The sequence below is a fragment of the Somniosus microcephalus genome, chromosome 4, assembly GCF_052327205.1.
Source record: "Somniosus microcephalus isolate GS21.2 chromosome 4, FLI_Smic_1.0, whole genome shotgun sequence".
In the NCBI taxonomy this organism is placed as follows: domain Eukaryota; kingdom Metazoa; phylum Chordata; class Chondrichthyes; order Squaliformes; family Somniosidae; genus Somniosus; species Somniosus microcephalus.
Window position 1 is genome coordinate 258,334,179 of NC_140990.1, and position 20,000 is coordinate 258,354,178.

Below are 20,000 nucleotides of genomic sequence, written 5' to 3' on the forward strand. Positions count from 1 at the left end.
GAGACTCTGAAATGTTTTCTTTTTACGGAGGTCTTTTTAAAGAACTCCAAGTCTCATCATCCCTCTAGGATAGGGCAGAAATGGTTTGGGCCAGAAGGACTGCACAGATTAATGGCCCAGAACTTGTGACCCTAATGACGGCGAACTGGCAGCATTCGCCATCATTTCACCGTTGAAACCGACCACATCTTCAGGATTTAGCACATGCGCAGCCTAAAGCAGAAATCCTGAAGTTGTGGTCTATCATTCACTGCCCCTCCACATGCTGTACTGTGGACCTCCCACAGAGCCGGCAATCAGTGTAATCTGTCAAATCATGGAAACTGACAACCTTTGGCTCGTCCTTGGTAATATCGCTGTTAAATACCCCTTTAAAAGTTGGACCCTTTTGGATCAGGTGTAACTGGAGTTTTAACAGTGTATTGATTGCTAAACAAAGGTTATGGCCCTGAAAAACCAAATTTAATTTTGTGGCGTGTCAAATTTATCCATTTTAATTTTTAAAAATGTTTTAATTAACTTTAAAAATTAATTACATTAAAAAAAAAGTTTGTTCCTTATTTTAGGTTTGCCTTTTCCCCCATGTGAGAGCCCCAAGCTTTGTTTTGTTCTCTCTAACTTTTTTAAAAGTTAGAATCAAAGGAGCTTATCCACTTCCTGGTTTGCTGTCTGTGAGAATTCTGCATTTTGATTGGCTGCTTAGACAGCTTGTTGATGCCACAGCAGCTTGCGTTAGGAATTCCCCGTTAATTTGTGTTGATTTCAATTACACACGGAAAAGCCGAACTTCTCGCCACAGAGATTGCAAGATCTTTGTGGAAAGCTTACTTCGGGGCCAATGGCGAACGCCTTTGCTTCGCCTCTGACTGCGAATTATGGGCCATTATTTATTTATATCTCCATTATTTATATCTTCAGCATATACAAACCAGATGTGGCTTAGGCTTTCTTTAGCAGCCCTACTGAAAATTCAATGGTATCCGATCAGATATAAACTAGGCAGCAAGTCTCTACAGCAAAGATTACTTTGTATCTTTGGTTAAGGAATCCAGTTATCTGATCATGATGTAAGATGTACCTTGGAGAAGCAGTCCAACCAAGGGTAGTTATCTGTCAGGTATTCTGGCCAAACTACAAAAGTACCAAAGTGAATCATATGGATGTTGCTTTGCTATTTAAAAAAAAATGTGGACCAGCCAGATTGACTGCAGTGCTCTTTCCAGTTCCTTACATTCCAATGTTCCTATGTTATGCAAGCATTTAAGCTATAGCTCCAAGGGTCCTGATACTCTGAATAATTCTGGAGTCATGTCTGCCAATGAGGTGGTGCTGATTTGCAGATATGCAGACTTTTGGCATGTCCAGAACAAATAGACCTAGCTGCAGCTTGATGGCAGTTACCTATTTGAGAACCAGGTCCAAGAATTAGTCACAGAATACAATAAAGCACAGCAGACCATGAAGGTCGTTCCAGACTGCATCACCCTGGACAGAAGCATAAGAAGCATTCATGTGTAGTTGTAAATATATCACCATCTAGGATTGTTAAAGCAGGGGAGTTCAAAAAGGCCTAAGCTCAAGAAGGTCCAGAAAATAGCTCACAATGAGTCTGGCATTGTCATACTCCTGAGCACTAATGGGGGATACGAGCTACTTGCTGGGGATTTGTTGTACAAGGATCACCACCAATGTTTCAGCAGGATGCACACTTACCTCCCTTCCAGTTTGCACACCTCTGCTTCATGAGGATTATTTCATCAAGTATCCATTACTGTTCTCCCTCTTCAGTTCCTTTTCCTCTCTCCCTCCACCACCAATTGTAAGCTTTTGAAATGCGAACATCCTGCAGCAACAAAATCTTGGACTTACATAGCGACTTTAATGTAGAAAAATGTCCCAAGGCATGTCACAGAGGAAAATATGGACGCTGAGCCAAAGAGAAGGATTTTAGGAAAGGTGGCAAAAAATGTGCTCCAAGAGGTTGCTTTTAAGGAGGGTCTTAAAGGAGGAGAGGAAGGTGCAGACGTAGAGGGGTTTAGGCAAAGAATTCCAGACCATAGGGCCTAGTTGGAAGGATTTACTTGGTAGGCAAGGGAAGGTGAGGAAGCAGCAGAGGCATTTGAACAGGGGTCTCTATCGTGGTGAATTCCATTAGCTACTTTGATTGTTGGAAGTGAAGGTAGAGAGAGTTAAGGAGATACTTGATAGTGGAGAAATGATGCTGGAGGTTATCAATGCTCTCCAGGATAGCCCTAGAAAAATGGTCAGTGAGGCCCAATAGAGCTTGATGTGGTCCAGCCAGATGTGGCAATGGATGGCTAAGTCGGTTGAGCACCAGATATGCTCAAGTCTGTGTTCCTTGGATTTAAGGAAGTGAAGAAGCGTCCATATCAATGGAACGACTGGGCTAGGAGACAATGTCAGTTAAAATTGAGTGGGGGACTTGCCCACTTCTTTCCCACCCCTATCTGGCTGACTACAATTTTAAATTGCAGGCAGGAAGGACACCCACATCAAGCTGGCGGGGTCCTCTTTAAATATACTGATCGGGCTCCAATGGCATTGTCGGGGGCCAATCTGCTAATTTAACCTGAGGCCGGAGCAGTGGTGGCTTCATCGCCAGACCAAACCTGCTGGGAACAGCAGCCAGGTCCAGAAGAAGTAAGTTTGTTTCCTCATGAACAGGAGTGCTCCTCCCCTTCCCGGCCATTTTGATTGGGAAGTCGGTAAGCGTCTGTAGTGATCAATAACATGTCATTCTATAGTGGATGTAGTGTATGTACCTTTAAGAGGAACTATGTTTTTGAAGCCCCTGTATACTGTAGTACCAGTAGTGACCACTCGGGTATATAAGCCTGTGCAGCGTCTTGTGTTGTTAGTTCACCTCCAGACTTTGTTCAGTAAACACTTGTTAAATCAACTCCTGCATTCCGTGTCTCCATTAACACACGGATCTAACAGTGGCGACGAGTTAGAAACAAAGTTACCTGCAATTCGGCAGCACCTCAAGGGGATCGATTCCTCAGACGAAGGTCGAAGCAAGAAAATAAATAAATAAATAAATAACTCGAAGAAACTCGAAAACGAGGGCCAGGCTTGGTCTCCAGTCTGTGGTTTCCCCAGCTAAACGGGCTGGTGGCAGGTAGTGCACTGATCCTTCCTGGGCTGTGGCGGGCTAGAGCTCGATCGGGTGGCTCTGCAACGGGGCCGGGCAGCGAGTCGGGAAGCAGAAGCAAAGAGAGAGAGAGGGTGGAGCACTCGGGGCACGGCCGGTGCTGCAAAGCAGGTCGGCGTTCGGACCGAGCAGAGGGAGGGGAAAGTCCCAGAGGGTCCGCTCCACGACGGGAACGGTTCTCCAAGTAACGGAGAAACTATTGAAGCGATATATAAAAAAAATAGAAATACCGCGAAAAGCTGCAGGTCGCAACGGGAACCGCGGAGAACAGCAGCGGCAGCGGCGGGAAAGCGCGGGAGGCGCCATCTTAACTCGGCGGGGAAGAAAGAAAAGCGCGGGAAGCGCCATTTTAGATTTTCAAGATGCCGAAGACTGGCAATATTACTGCTTTCGATAGTGATATAGAAGATTGGACCACATATGTGGAAAGAGTGGCGGTATATTGCAAGGCGAATGAAGTAGCGGATGATAAAAAGGCATCGGTACTTCTAAATCTGATGGGCGCAAGGACATACGGGCTGTTGTGAAACTTGATCACTCCAGCCAAACCGATGGACAAGAATCTTAAGGAGATTGTTGATACCTTACAGGAGCACTTAAACCCAACACCGCTGCTGATAGCGGAACGATTCAAATTCTTCAGGAGGAATCAGCACAAGAATGAAAGTAACGCTGATTACCTCACCGAATTACGAAAGCTGTCAAAGCACTGCCAATTCGGGGCAGGACTGGCAGATTCTCTACGAGACAAATTCGTCTGCGGTCTCCTAAGCGAAGGAACACAGAAAAGACTACTTTCTGAGAAAGATTTGACACTGGACAAGGCTTTCAGTGTGGCTGCATCATACGAAGCAGCAGCAAGAGGAGCTGCAGAGATACAGCAAAAGCCACAGCACTTCGGCACCCATGAAATGACACGGGGTTTCGAGAGATGTTATTCCTGCGGCAGATCCACCCATGACCAGAAGGACTGCTGGTTCAAAGACAAAGCATGCAGGCAATGCGGAAAGATGGGACACATTGCACGTGTATGCAGATCTGGAAAGAAATCCGCTGACAGTAAAAAGGTCAATAAGGAAAAGCACAGAAAGGTACAAATGATGACGGACAGTAGCTCCGAAGACCAGAAGAGCGAAAGCGACTCCGGAAACAAGAGACTAAGCTGTCTCAAATTACATAATGTAATTGCCAAAGAAGATTACCAGACCATTTGGGTTACCCTCACGATAGCGGGGTCCCCAGTCAAAATGGAGCTAGATACAGGATCAGCTCTGACCGTCATGAGTCGACGGGATTACGAGCGGCTATTTCCGCATATACCTTTGAAAGACACATCCATTGTCTTGAAGACATATACGGGGCAGAAAGTATACCCCAGAGGGAAAATAAGGGTGCCTGTTGTATACAACGGCAAGGAAATACAGAAGTTGTATTTATACGTTCTGCAAGATGGTGGTCCACCGTTGTTGGGACGTGAATGGTCAGAAAGATACGTTTAGACTGGCACTCCATTCAGGCACTGACGGTGACCAGTAAGAAAAAAAACGATGATGACGTCATACCTGGACGATTAAAAGAAATCTTGGCTAACGCCAAAGAAGTGTTTCAACAGGAACTAGGAACCCTGAAAGGCGCCACCGCCTCAATAAAAGTGGAAGATGTGGCAATTCCCAAGTTTTTTAAGGCAAGGCCGGTGCCATACGCAATTCGTCCAGCCGTCGAGGCAGAGCTGGAGAATTTGGAAAAAGCAGGCATGCTATCCAAGGTAGATTGGAGCGAGTGGGCAACACCCATCATCCCGGTCATGAAGAAAACGTTGAATAATGATAAATCTGAAGAACAGAGAAAAGTTCGCATCTGTGGGGACTTCAAGGTGACTGTAAACCCGGTTCTTCACACGGTACAGTATCGAGGATAGAAGATATTTTCGCCTCACTATCCGGAGGGAAACGTTTCACCAAAATTGACTTAGCACAGGCATATCTACAGATGGAGGTTGAGGAGGCCTCTAAAAAGTATCTCACGATAAACACACACAAAGGCCTGTACCAGTACAATCGACTGGTTTTCGGAGTGGCCTCAGCTCCGGCTAGCTGGCAAAGAGCTATGGAGCAAGTCCTGCAAGGGATTCCGGGGACTCAATGCTACCTAGACGACATCTTTGTAACAGGAGAAAACGACAACGAGCACCTTGCCAACTTGGAGCAGGTGCTCACGAGGCTGAGAGAACGGGGCCTACGAGCAAATCGCACCAAATGCGAATTTTTCCAGAAACAAATATCATATTGTGGCCATGTCATTAACGAAGAAGGGTTGCATAAGTCACCTGAAAAAATTGAAGCGGTCGTAAAGGCCCCAGCGCCTGAAAATGTCTCACAATTAAGGTCATTCCTGGGATTAGTAAATTACTATCATAAATTTTTACCAAACTTGTCGACGGTTCTGCACCCGCTTAACGCACTGCTACAAACGGGAGTAGTTTGGAAATGGAGCGAAGACTGTAAACGTGCCTTCCATAAATGCAAAGGCTTGATCACGTCCAGGGAAGTGTTGGCTCATTACAACCCATCACTGCCAATCAGACTGGCGTGCGATTCATCCCCTTACGGCGTAGGAGCGGTATTATCGCATAGATTCCCTGATGGCTCGGAGCGGCCGATAGCTTTTGCGTCACGCTCATTGAACTCAGCTGAGCGTAACTATGCCCAGATCGACAGGGAGGCACTCGGCCTGGTGTGGGGGGTGAAGAAATTCAACCATTACCTACACGGACAAAAGTTTACCTTGTTGACTGACCATCAACCCCTCGTCTCCATATTCAACCCTAAAAAGGGCGTTCCCATTATGACAGCGCAAAGGCTACAGAGGTGGTCCCTTTTCCTAGGGGCACACCAATATGACATAGAGTACAAAGGAACAAAACAGCATGGGAATGCTGATGGGTTATCGCACCTACCGTTGCCAACGGTGGAAGAGGCGCCTACAGTGGACCCAGTGGAGATATTCCACTCGACCATAGTGGAATGTCTACCGGTGACAAATTCTACCATTGAAAAGGAAACGCGGAATGACCCGACTCTCTCTCGAGTCTACGATTTAACGGTGAAGGGATGGCCAGCACATGGCGAACCACTGTTGCCAGCATTCTCGCAAAGAAGAGAACAGCTGTCAGTGTGCCGAGGAACCTTGATGTGTGGATCCAGAGTGGTGATTCCACCCAAACTCAAGGATAGAGCGCTAAAGGAGCTTCACGAGGGGCATCTGGGTGGAGTGAAAATGAAGAACTTAGCCAGAGCATTTGTGTGGTGGCCAGGTATCGATGGAGACATCGAAGAAATGACCAAGAGCTGTCTAGGATGCCAGAAGGTCCAAAACGCCCCACCACAAGCCCCTCTACATCCATGGGAGTGGCCCTCATCTCCATGGCAAAGGGTACATATCGACTTTGCTGGTCCATTTATGGACTCAATGTTCTTAATCGCGGTGGATGCACACTCCAAGTGGCCAGAGGTAATAAAGATGTCCTCCACCACCACGGAAAAAACCATCACAGTATTAAGGACCATATTCGCCAGGAATGGGCTGCCTGAACAGATCTGTTCTGATAATGGACCGCAATTTGTATCCGAAGAATTCACGAAGTTCTTAAAAAACAATGGGGTTAAGCACTACACGTCCGCCCCATACCATCCCGCCACCAATGGATTGGCTGAAAGGTTTGTCCAGACCTTCAAGAAGGCCATAAAGGCCATGGATAATGAAGACATAAATCTACAACATAAGGTAGATAACTTCTTGTTTGCGTACAGGAATGCAACACATGTGGTTACAAACCAAACCCCCGCCATGACGTTTTTCAATAGAAGACTAAGATGCCAGCTGGATTTGGTCAAGCCAAACGTCAGAAGGGACGTAGAGAACTGGCAATTTCAAAGCATGAATGAAAGGCCAACTAGAACCTTCCAGATAGGTCAACCAGTTTTGGCCCGGGACTACCGTACCGAGAAATGGCAGCCTGGAACTATTTGCACACGACTAGGACCGCTGATGTATACCGTGGACATTGGAGAAAGCATAATAAGGCGCCATGCTGACCAGATCATAGAGTCATCCGAAAAAGGACAACCTACACCACAACTCTATACGCCTAGTGATGAAGCAGAGATACCCATAGTATCTACCTCCGATCCGGTGATACTGGAACCAGATGAACCCGACACTAGCATTGAAGCCGAATCGACCTTGCCAAAAGAACCTACTATACCACCGAGGCGTTATCCGGACCGAGTCAGGAAGCCTCCAGAGAGACTGAATTTGTAATTGATTAACTTAAGCAAATGTGTATATTATTGTTCTTGTAAAAATGTTATTTAATGATTACTTAAAATGTTATGTACTATTTATCTAAAAGGGAAGGAATTGTAGTGTATGTACCTTTAAGAGGAACTATGTTTTTGAAGCCCCTGTATACTGTAGTACCAGTAGTGACCACTCGGGTATATAAGCCTGTGTAGCGTCTTGTGTTGTTAGTTCACCTCCAGACTTTGTTCAGTAAACACTTGTTAAATCAACTCCTGCATTCCGTGTCTCCATTAACACACGGATCTAACAGTGGACACTAGGTGGAGCCGGAGAGCTGTATATAGCTGTATGTATAAGACTACACTACCCAGCTATATGATATTAAGACTACATTACCCATGAGGCACTAGGCTACTCACAAGGCAGCAGTCAAGATGGAAGCCTCTACAAGATGCTGTACAAGTCCACATGTGCTCAATAAAAGTAGCTAGCAAAAGCTAGCTGTGTTCATAATAAGAATGTCTATTTATTAATGAACATAACATGGTACCAGGGTGGTGAAGATCTGCTAAAAATTGTGAAAAGCGACATGGAGAATTTGAAGCCACCAGAGCATTTGAATCTCACAGAAAAAATCGACTACAACTGGCAGACCTTTAAACAGCAATTCGAACTCTACATTGCATCCATCGGATTCGGTACGAAGCCAGACGCAAGGAAGATAGCGTTGCTGCTCACGGTTGCAGGCCCACAGGCGATAGTGGTATTTAATACATTTGTATTTAATCCAGCGGAGAACAGAGAAAAATTAGAAGATGTGCCAAAAAAATTTGATGCACATTGCTCTCCCAAAAAGAATGAGATGTATGAAAGATACATTTTCCGTTCTCGGACACAGCAACAAAATGAGACTTTTGTTAGCTTTATAACTGACCTGAAACTGAAAGCACAGACATGTAATTTCTCTGAGCTGAAATCATCCATGATTCGTGACCAGATTGTGTTTGGTATTCATGATAAAAAAGTCAGGGAACGTCTGTTGAGAGAAACCAAACTAAATTTGGAAAATGCAGTGAAAATATGCCAAGCCAGCGAGCTAGCTCGAAAGCCCTCGAAGACTTTCAGTGAAATCAATAATGATGCGATTGTAATGAGTGAAAAAGCTGCTGTTGGTGCTGTGTCCTATAAGGGGAAGAAACGTGGGCAGAACAGAAATGAAAAGCAATCGGAGGATGAAATTTTTAATTGTAAACGCTGTGGTTACAAACACCAGTTAAGACAATGCCCAGCGTTTGGAAAAATGTGCATGAAGTGTAATGGAAAGAATCACTTTGCCAAACAATGCTTTTCGAAAGTAAAAACAACGAAAGGGCAACAAGTTAATGTGATTGAGGACACTGATTTAAGTGAGACATTTTTTGTAGGAATGGTGTCATGTGACGATATCAAAAAAGATACAGAAAATGTGCAGCCCTCAGAAATGGACAATGCTGAACATAACGTCAATGCAGTAAAAGTGGACAAATGGATGATCCCACTGCAGATAAATGGAGCATTAGTTACATTGAAACTGGACACTGGGGCAAAAGGAAACTTAATCAGTGTGAGTGACATAAAAAATATGAAAGAAAAGCCCAAAATACAGAAAAAGTCAGTACTACTGAAGAGCTATAATGGACAGAAAATAGATAGCTTAGGTGTATGCAGACTTAAAGTGACAGTCAAAGACAAAGTGCATCATCTCATGTTTTCTGTTGTGGCTGAAAGACTTGATTCGATACTAGGTGACAAAGCTTGTGAAGACTTAGAACTGGTCAAGAGAGTCTACCGTATAAACTGTGCCATAAGCAGACCAGATGACTCAGGTGATGAAGCAGAGAGCCCATCAAGGATGAAAAGGCCAAAGGGTATCCATGTCTTCAAAAAGCCTAGTTTCTCCAAGAAGAAAGAAAAAGACTTTAAGGTCAAAGAAAAGCACAAAGAGGAAAAACACAAGGAGAAAAAGTCCAAAGATATAACCGCAGCAGATGTTGTTAAGCAGTGGAAAGAGAAAAAGAAAAAGAAGAAGCCTGCACCAGAGCAGGAAGCAGTTCCGGTGGATACTCCTTCTTCCCTCAGGCCAATCTTTGGTGTTCCATTAGCCGAGGCTGCTGAGAGGACTATGCTGTATGATGGGATCCAGCTGCCAGCAGTTTTTCAAGAGTGCATTGACTACATTGAGAGTTATGGCATGAAGAGTGAAGGAAACACTGAAACCCTCTCCAAGCAAAGATCGCAAGGAGACCTCGATCTATACAAGAGCAGATTGATGACAATGCCGCAACTGCATCTTGTCATTCACTGCCAGAACAATCTCATGAAGACACATCAGACTTACCCGTGTTGAGAAGATCCACATGTGAAGTAAAAAAGCCTGATAGACTTAATCTTTGAGTACAATGTAAAGCTTTGAAAATGTGTTGACTGTTTTGAAAATGTTTATGTTTATAGAGCACTAAAAGTGTTACTGATACCATCTTTATTGTTTTCTTGAAAGTTGATTGATATTGATTTTGTTAAACCTCAAAGAAAGGGGGATGTAGTGATCAATAACATGTCATTCTATAGTGGACACTAGGTGGAGCCGGAGAGCTGTATATAGCTGTATGTATAAGACTACACTACCCAGCTGTATGATATTAAGACTACATTACCCATGAGGCACTAGACTAACCACAAGGCAGCAGTCAAGATGGAAGCCTCTACAAGATGCTGTACAAGTCCACATGTGCTCAATAAAAGTAGCTAGCAAAAGCTAGCTGTGTTCATAATAAGAATGTCTATTTATTAATGAACATAACAGCGTCCTGTTATTGAGGCCAGGGTGTTAAAATTGGCCAAGCCTCCCTGCTTCCGCTCCCGGACGGGCTGGCTGCTCACTAAGCTTCGTTCCCACCCGAGACTTAAAATCGTGCTAAATGTGTTCCTTATTGGGATTTCCTCTGCATGCGATTTTCACCAGTCGGAGGCAGCGTACCTGTGACCCAAGGGGTTTTGCATGTATATCGATTTGGATGGCTGATGAATGCTCCTTCTCAGCAGAAGCCAGGAATACTGTTTAACATGTAAATTTTTGTATTCAGGTTATTTTCGAATGTGGCACTCATCATTATAAAATCTTTTTTGGCCCACGTGCCATACATCATTCTGCACCTTAGCAGCTGACTGGCTATCTGCTGCTAGACCAGAGCTGTTGGGACATAAAAAAGAACTGCCTAGGATGACTAATCCTTTGAGTTTTGACATTTGTTTTCCCCTCTCATCCTGAAAGAGTTGAGTTCCACTCAGTTTCTCCCCCTTAAAACCCAGTTACAACAGGAAGCTCAGCATGTGGGGGAACTGTGGATGCAGAACTAGCCTGCTGCTCTGTGGCATAACATGTCGGTTCAACGATGCACTGCGCAGGCATGCTGCTTCAACAGTAGTGTGTTTGAAATAAATTATAAAATTAGTAAACTTAGTGAAATATCCAGTAGCATGTGTATCGTACGTGCACATCGTTAATTGGAACATCAGGGATGTTGCTAAATGTATGAAATACGCACATGTTTGTTGTAAACACCATCTTGTAAATTACCTGCAAAAGGTGAACCCAAATCTGTCTCCCACTCTCTGAAATCTAATTTCCCTTATTGTCTGAGGCTAAATCTCCTGCTTAACCATGTTGGAATTTCACACATAGGCAAGTGCTACCAGATGTAGAATTCCTCTTTCCCCATGGTATCCATCCTTGTGTTGTAAATGGAAAAAAATAATTTACCCCCTTCTGATAATGTCATCTTGTAGCACTAAAACTGCTGCTGCCAGAGTTAAGTGTTTGATAGACTATGAAAAACAATTTAGCTCGGGGGGATAAGGGGCCAAACATTTGCTTACACTGGTGGCCGTTAAGAGACTACAGGTAAAATTAATTGTGCTCTAACTCCCACTGGATGCAGATCTACATTTATCTTGGGTATTGGCAATAAAGATCAGCTCACATTAAGATCTATTTAGGGACTATGAGAAAAATTAGCTTTAGAGTCACAATCCCAGTGGATTAAACTATCCTACATTCAAAGATTTTGGTTTGAAGTGTTCTACGTTTTAAAATGTAGTAAATGGAAATTGTTTTCTACTGGTTAGGGGTTACTTTCAGTTCAGTAACATTTTCCCCTGACATGGAAATCTGTTACATTGGGTCTAACCACTTTAGTTGTGCTGACTCTCCTAATATGTGGAACTATGCTGGAATTTACATGCACCTTTCTTATCGGAGACATTGCTGAAACAGCTCCTGATGCAAAGAGAAATTTGAAACTCTGTGTTGCAAAGGAAAAGGGTTATTGAATTGAAGGCAAATTAAAAAAAAAAGAATACTTTATACTGAAAGTGCTCCTCGTCTTTTAATTTTCCATTTACGATGATTTGACTATCAGATGGGATACCGGATCGTATTATACTGTACTTACTAGGAACTGTCTGAGTTTTATATCTTGTTTGCATCACGTTTATGGAAGACTTGACTGAGATGAGCTGTTTTGACTTGGCTTATTTCAGTAGGTTTTCTAAAGTTATTAACAATGTGTTTATGTGGTCCTTCTGTGCATTTGCTTTTTTTACAGTTGGGTGAGGGAGTTTTTGAATGAAGAGAACCAAGGTCTAGACATATTGGTGGAATACCTTTCATTTGCACAGTACGCAGTTACGTAAGTGCCCTTTCTGATCACTAACCAGCAAACTGCATGCATGTAAAGCTTTCAAGCCAGAATTGCAAAGTCCCAGTAAAAATAAAGTTGTTAACCTTCTCATTATTCTTTTGAGTGCAAAGAAATGGCACATACAATACTTGTTTATTTTTTTTCAAGCTGGTAAACATTGGCACAAAGATTTCAAAAGTTGTTTGCTAGTTTTCCATGAATTAGTAAGCACTAATAATTACTTAAATGAAAATGCTTTTCCAAAAAAGTGAACCCTTCTTTCAAGAGAGAGAGATAGGTAGCTGCCATGTTCCAAAAGTGTTTGTGTTTGAACTTTTTACAGGCGGTGTTCACTGATCTCTGATTAACTAGAAACATATCTTGCTGAACACTACACATGTCTACTCATGGCAGGAATAGGTACAGCATATAACTTATTTGCCTTTACACGTTCTTCAAAGTACTGGCTTAAAACGGCCCATGAAAGTACTGTGTTAATAACAAGATAAGAACATAAGGTAAGAAATAGGAGCAGGAGTCGGCCATTCGGCCCCTCAAGCCTGCTCCGCCATTCAATAAGATCATGGCTGATCTTCTACCTCAACTCCACTTTCCTGCACTATACCCATATCCCTTGATTCCCTTAGTTCCCAAAAAACTATCGATCTCTGTCTTGAATATACTCAACAACTGAGCATCCACAGCCCTCTGGGGTAGAGAATTCCAAAGCTTGACAACCCTTTGAGTGAAGAAATGTCTCCTCATCTCAGTCCTAAATGGCCGACCCCTTATTCTGAGGCTGTGACCCTGTGTTCTAGACTCCCCAGCCAAGGGAAACATCCTCCCTGCAACTACCCTGTCAAGCCTTGTAAGAAATTTGTTGTTTCAATGAGATCACCTCTCATTCTTCTAAACTCTAGAGAATATAGGCCTAGTCTACTCAATCTGTCCTCATAGGACAATCCCCCCATCCCAGGAACCAGTCTGGTGAACCTTCGTTGCACTCCCTCTGTGGAAAGTATACCCTTCCTTAGGCAAGGAGACCAAAACTGTACACAATACTCCGCAAGTGTGGTCTCACCAGGGCCCTATATAATTGCAGTAAGATGTCTTTAGTCTTATACTCAAATCCTCTTGTAGTAAAGGCCAACATACCATTTGTTTTCTTAATTGCTTGCTGTACCAGCATGTTAACTTTCAGTGATTTGTGTACAAGGACACCCAGGTCCCTCTGAACACCAACATTTCCCAATCTCTCATCCTTTAAAAAATACTCCGCTTTTCTATTTTTCCGACCAAAGTGGATAACTTCACATTTCTCCACATTATGTTCCATTTGCCATGTTCTTGCCCACTCACTTAGCTTGTCTATATCCTCTTGAAGCCTCTTTGCATCCTCTTCACAACTTGCATTCCCACCTAGCTTTGTATCATCAGCAAACTTAGATATATTACATTTGGTCCCCTCATCCAAACCATTGATATAAATTGTGAATAGCTGAGGCCCAAGCACTGATCCTTGCGGTACCCCACTAGTTACAGCCTGCCAACCCGAAAATGACCCGTTTATTCCTACTCTTTGTTTTCTATCCGTTAACCAATCCTCAATACATGCTAATATATTACCCCCAATCCCATGAGTCCTAATTTTGTTTAATAACCTCTTGTGTGGCACCTTATCAAATGCCTTCTGAAAATCCAAACACACCACATCCATTGGTTTCCCCTTATCTATTCTGCTAGTTACAACCTCAAAAACCTCTAACAGATTTGTCAAACATGATTTCCCTTTCATAAATCCGTGTTGACTATTATTATTTTCTAAGTGCCCTGTTACCACGTTCTTAATAATAGATTCTAGCATTTTCCCTACTACTGATGTCAGGCTAACTGGTCTGTAGTTCCCCATTTTCTCTCTCCCTCCTTTCTTAAATAGTGGGGTTACATTTGCTACCTTCCAATCCGCAGGAAACATTCTAGAATCTATGGAATTTTGGAAGATGACAACCAATGCATCCATTATCTCTGTAGCCACCTCTTTCAAAACCCTAGGATGTAGGCCATCAGGTCCAGGAGATTTATTGGCTTTCAGTCCCATTAATTTCTCCAGTATTATTTTTTTACTAATGCTAATTTCTTTCAGTTCCTCATCCTCGCTAGTCCTTTCGTTCTCCACTATTTCCGGGAAGTTTTTTGCATCTTCTTCCATGAAGACACAAAGCGCTGGATTTTATCTGCCGAGATGAGTTGGGGGTGGGACTGCTGCCTTCCCAGTTCTAGTCCCGCCCCCAGTGACGTCTGACACACAGACGCTATTTTCCCCTGATTGGCCTAGTATTTGTTTAATTTCTCTGCCATTTCCTTATTCCCCATTATAATTTCTCCTATCTCAGCCTGTAAGGGACTCACATTTACTTTCACTAATCTTTTCCTTTTTACATACCTATAGAAGCTTTTACAGTATGTTTTTATGACTCGCTAGTTTACTCTCATATTCTATTTTCCCTTTCTTTATCAATTTCTTGGTCCTCCTTTGCTGAATTCTAAAATCCTCCCAATCCTAAGGCTTACTACTCTTTTTGGCAACATTATAAGCCTCTTCCTTTAATCTAATACTTTCTTTAATTTCTCTTGTTAGTCATGGTTGGACCATTTTTCCCGTGGTGTTTTTATTCCTTAAGGGAATGTATACTCATTGCGAATTATGAATTATTTCTTTAAATGTTTACCACTGCTTTTCTACTCTCATGTTTTAATCTAGTTTCCCAACCTACCTTAGCCATCTCGCCTCTCATACCTATGTAGTTTGCTTTGTTCAAGTTTAGGACCCTAGTTTCGGACTTAACATTTTATGTTGAGTTTGAGGGTGATTTAGTTATCATATTAAGATTACTGCTCCCCAGAGGCTCCTTTACTACAAGGTTATTAATTAACCCTGTCTCATTGCACAGTACTAGATCTAAAATAGCCAATTTCCTTGTAGGTTCCTCAACATACTGATCTAGAAGACTATCTTGAATGCATTCCGTGAGCTCTTCCTCTGCACTTTTTCTACAAATTTGGTTTGCCCAGTCTATATGAAAGCTAAAGTCCCTCATGATTACTGTATTACCCTTGTTACATGCATCTCTAATTTCCTGATTTATACTCTGTCCAACACTACAACCACTGTTAGGGGGCCTATAGATTACTCCCACTAGTGTTTTCTGCCCCTTGTTGTTTCTTAGCTCCACCTAAACTGATTCTACATTTTGTATTTTCGAGCCAAGATCCTTTCTCTCTACTGCCTTTATTCCCTCCCTGAGCGCCGGCAAAATTCCGGCTCACGTCTCTGAAATGGCTATTAAATGAAACCCCATTATTTCAGTCTGCGTTATTAATTCATCTATTTTGTTGCGGATGCTTCGTGCATTCAGATATAGTACCTTTAGCTTTAATTTTTTTCTATTTTCCCTGATGTCACTTTAGTCACTAATGCCCTATTACCTTTATTAATCTTTCTGTCCCTTCCTGACCCACTCTGCTTATTTTTACCCAGATCACTACTCTGCTCTACAGCCTTGACATTTCTCTTACTGCTTTTGAATTTACCTTTTCCTGAATCCTCCCACCCTCCCCTTCACTAGTTTAAAGCCCTGTCTACCGCCCTAGTTATTCGATCTGCCAGGACACTGGTTCTAGCCCGGTTTAAATGGAGCCCATCCCCACGGAACAACTCTCTCTTTCCCCAGTACTGGTGCCAGTGTCCTATGAATTGAAACCCCTGCCTCCCACACCACTCTTTGAGCCACGCATTTAACCTTCTAGTCCTTATGCCAATTTGTGATTTATGGGATGTGGAATTTTTCTCTCCTCACTCTAGTGTCTTCTATATGAATGTAATTTTTATATGTTTGCATAATTTATGTTTAACTAACAAAAAAGGGTGAGAAAGTAACTTATTTTTACTGCAACATAACATTGTCACCCTCTGCTTGGTTAGATTGTTTAGGAAGTATTGACCTCTGTTACGTAGCATACATTGCTGAGCTAGGGATCAAAGCCCAATTTAACTCTGTCCAGCTAGCCACTTGCCATGCACTCCAACATTTGGTAAAATCAGGCAGTACTCTATATATTCATTTTGGGATCTATCTATTTGATGGTCTCTTGTTGTTTGTTAACGTCAGACCTTACTTTTTGATGAATGGATGTGTTTTTATCTAATTTTGCTTAACCTACCTTCAGATTTGATTTTGAAAGTGTGGAAAATAATGTGGAGAATGCAGTGGACAAATCCAAGCCTTGGAGCCGGTCCATTGAGGATTTACATCGAGGTAGTAATCTGCCATCACCAGTTGGCAACAGCTTGGCCCGGTCTTCCAGGCATTCAACATTACGGTAGGCTGATGACAGAAAACTTCCACTGATTCAGCAAAAGTAGCAAAGAAGTTGATCATAATGTGGCTTTCTGTTTTCAAGTGAATACAGGCTTTTTGTTATCCTTGTATAATATCTTTTATTTTTTTTTAAACTAAACTCGCATATCATTTTATATCTTCAGTAATTTTGGTCCAAACTGTTTCAGTCAATCTGGTTGAAATATTCATTTACAACTGCTTGTTCATCTATATTGATAACCTGACATCCTCACTGGTTCTGAACATACTGGCTAAAGCAAACTCTGATCATAAATGCACATACATTTTTATGATTTTCCATCTTACTAATGGCATTTATTAAATGGTACATATTCTTTGCATTATACTTAGCTGAATATGAGCAAGTTACACCAATAAAACAGACATTTATTTTTCAAATGGTGCTGTATGCCTTTATTTTCCCAGTTTGCGCCGCTCCGGTATCAGCCCTTCCTTCGACGTGTCCCTCAGCTGGGGATTCTGCACAACTACTGACAGCCATGTTCTCTCATCACTTGACAAAAGGTGTCTTTCTGGTTGGGTGGGATGGTCAAGCTCAGCTTTTCCCTTCCCTGATTTAGTCTTCCCCAAAAGATTGAGCCTCCCACTTCTGGCCAGGTAGTCTAAGGGAGACGGGAAAGACTTGCTCTGGGAGAAACCAGTTCCCACTAGAATAAAGCATGGCACTGGTAGGCTTTGTGAGTTGAGCCCTGCCAACCAAGGAGAATAGTGCAGACCTGGGCCCTAACTTTGAAATAAAATGGGGGAAAAAGGTAACAAAAGCAATAAAGGATACTGCTTGTAATATTTACAATAATGATTCATTGTGAGTATTCTTATTGCAAAATGCAATATGAACCACTTAATATCACACGGCATAACAGGATCTCCACTGCTACTTCCAATAAATTCTAGAAACATTGGTCCTCATCTTCTCATATTCACACAAGTTCTCCTGAAATCATCCTTATTCATGTCAGAGATCATTGCTAAATATAAACTATGATGGACTTTGGGATGATCAGTGGTGGATGAGCATACAATGTGACTGCAGCACAAGGCTTGCCAAGAACTCCAATCCAATCACGTGCTTATCACATCAGCTAAGAAACTGTTTGTGTCCATCTACCAGTCGCTGCAGTAGTTTATTTTTAAGTTGCAGTTAAAATCTGCAGTATGATCCTTAAAATGTACTCTAAATAGGGCCATTGTTCTAGGATGAATAGAAAAATTGATCCAAGTTGTTCATCCCGGAATTCTAACACAGACATCACTGACACAGGAGACATTGTAATTTTAATTGTTAAGGTGACAGCCCAAGAAACACAGATCCATTTGGAACCCATTTTTCACTGATTATATTTATTGGTGTTGTGGGGTTTGACAATTTACATTGCTTTTTTTTTCCTTTTGCGTTGTCAATTAATGGACGTAAATTGCTGTGTTTTGATTTTTCACTGTGGTTAAATAGGGTGTTTATTATTTTTCCATTGCTTTAACTTCTGTTAATTTTTATATTTTTATTTGCCCTGCACCTCTAATTTTCTCCTCTCCTCCCTGGAAAGCCCTGACTCGTACTGGGGTGCAATTCCATGGGCGGCACTTTGCCCCAGTGGCTATTCACAAGTCACCAGTTTTTGAGTCTACCAGCTTGTTGCAAGGATAACGAGAGCTGAATTTAGTAGAATGAATGCCGGGAGCCTGCTCATGGACGCTGGCCTTCCAACCGAAACTTGAAAAGAGAAGGCTGACGGGGTGACCTAATATAGGTCGTTAAAACTATGAAAGGTTTTGATGGAGTAGATACCGAGAGAGTGTTTGTACTTGTGGGGAAGAGCAAAACTAGAGGCCAGCAATATAAGATAGTCAGCAAGAAATCCAATAGGGAATTCAGAAAAAACTTTTTTTTTTACCCAGAGAGCGGTAAGAATGTGGAACTCACGAGTAGTTGAGGCGAATAGTATAGGCACATTTAAGGGGAAGCTAAATAAGCATGTGAGGGAGAAGGTACTAGAGGGTTATGCTGATAGAGTCAGATGAGGAAAGATAGGAGGAGGCTTGAGTGGAGCATGGACTGGTTGGGCCGAATGGCCTGCTTCTGTGCCGAATATCCTATATAAACCCGCAGCTAAAGAGTAGTGGTTTGTAAAGTCAGTGAGAAGGAATTATATAGAATGTATTAAAATGTCTCACCTCTTCACCTGTTAATGTAGTCATTAAGCTATTCACAGTGCTAACCAAAGGACCAATCCTAAATAGGTTTGATGTGTACAACACTACAGTATTATGCAGGAGGGTGAACCAGCCTTTGGGAGCAGTCAATTCATGGGTGATTGTTTTTTCTCTTCTTCATGAAACTGTCCTGCACTGTAAACAAGTCAAATTTGTGAGCAGCAGGTATCAAATTGCAGTATGAAATCTCAAGACCACGGCTCTTACCATGCACAAGTTATTAAAGCAGTGGCTGTTTGAGAGAGCATTCTAATGCTGCAAAACCACTGGGATGGTCAATTGATGATGGAAACTGCAGCAGTGATTTGATGCATATTGGGGATATTATCAGAGTTAAAGAACCACAATTAACCAAAATGTATTGATTCATTCTAGGAGTGTTCCTTTGGTCTGCTTTGGTTTACTTCATAGATAAGTCATTGCACTTGTGTTTCCTGTATTGAATGACCTACCTAAAACATGCCCACCTAAACACATGCACAGCAATATCAGGCCGTGCTTCTCCAGGCTCCTAAAGAAAACACAACATACAGTAGTGGGACACTAAATATACAGTACAAGTGGCAGATATGTTTATCTGACTTCCACAGTTAATGTTTTGTGCAGCTGTGTGTAGCATATTTGTGAAGCGTTAACAGTTTTTTTAACTGCTGCAAAACTGAGCTTTGAAGTTTGTAATCTGTAATATGAAATGGAGCTGGGAAAATCTTGTGTGAAGTGGTTTTTCTCTAATTCACTATGTAAACATTCATCTATAATGTTTTACCAGTATTTTTAGAACGAATTAGAACTTCCCCAAAAGTACTTTTTTTTTAATGTAGTGGAAATAGTTCACAGCCATGTATAAGGTTTGGCACATTACACGCAAGCTATGGATATAAAGAATGAGGCCATTTTATTACCTCCAGATTAAATTTAACTCTTTGCCTTTAGCATCTTAATTGATGCTTCAAAAAGCAATTTTTTTAAGTGTCAGTCAGTTGGTAGTACTCTCGCCTCTGAGGCAGAAGATCATGGGCTCAAATCCCACTCCAGAGACTTGAACACATAATCCCAGGTTGACACTTCAGTACTCCCTCAGGTATCATCTGTCGGATGAGATATTAAACCCTCTCGGGTGGACGTAAAAGATCTCATGGACTATTTGACGAACAGCAGGGGAGCTCTCCCAGT

At 42.2% G+C, this 20,000-nt stretch overlaps 1 protein-coding gene across 8 annotated transcripts in view; it reads left to right on the top strand.

The window, feature by feature from the left end:
• The window catches only part of LOC147120410 (formin-like protein 2), a 375,571-nt gene that overhangs the window by 288,656 nt on the left and 66,915 nt on the right, over positions 1–20,000 (top strand). For all 8 annotated transcript variants that reach the window (XM_085986300.1, XM_085986294.1, XM_085986293.1 and 5 more), the window contains exons 5-6: positions 12,121–12,204; positions 16,423–16,575. In XM_085986300.1, coding sequence (XP_085842426.1) covers positions 12,121–12,204; positions 16,423–16,575 — 237 coding nt within the window. The remainder of the gene's footprint in view (positions 1–12,120; positions 12,205–16,422; positions 16,576–20,000) is intronic.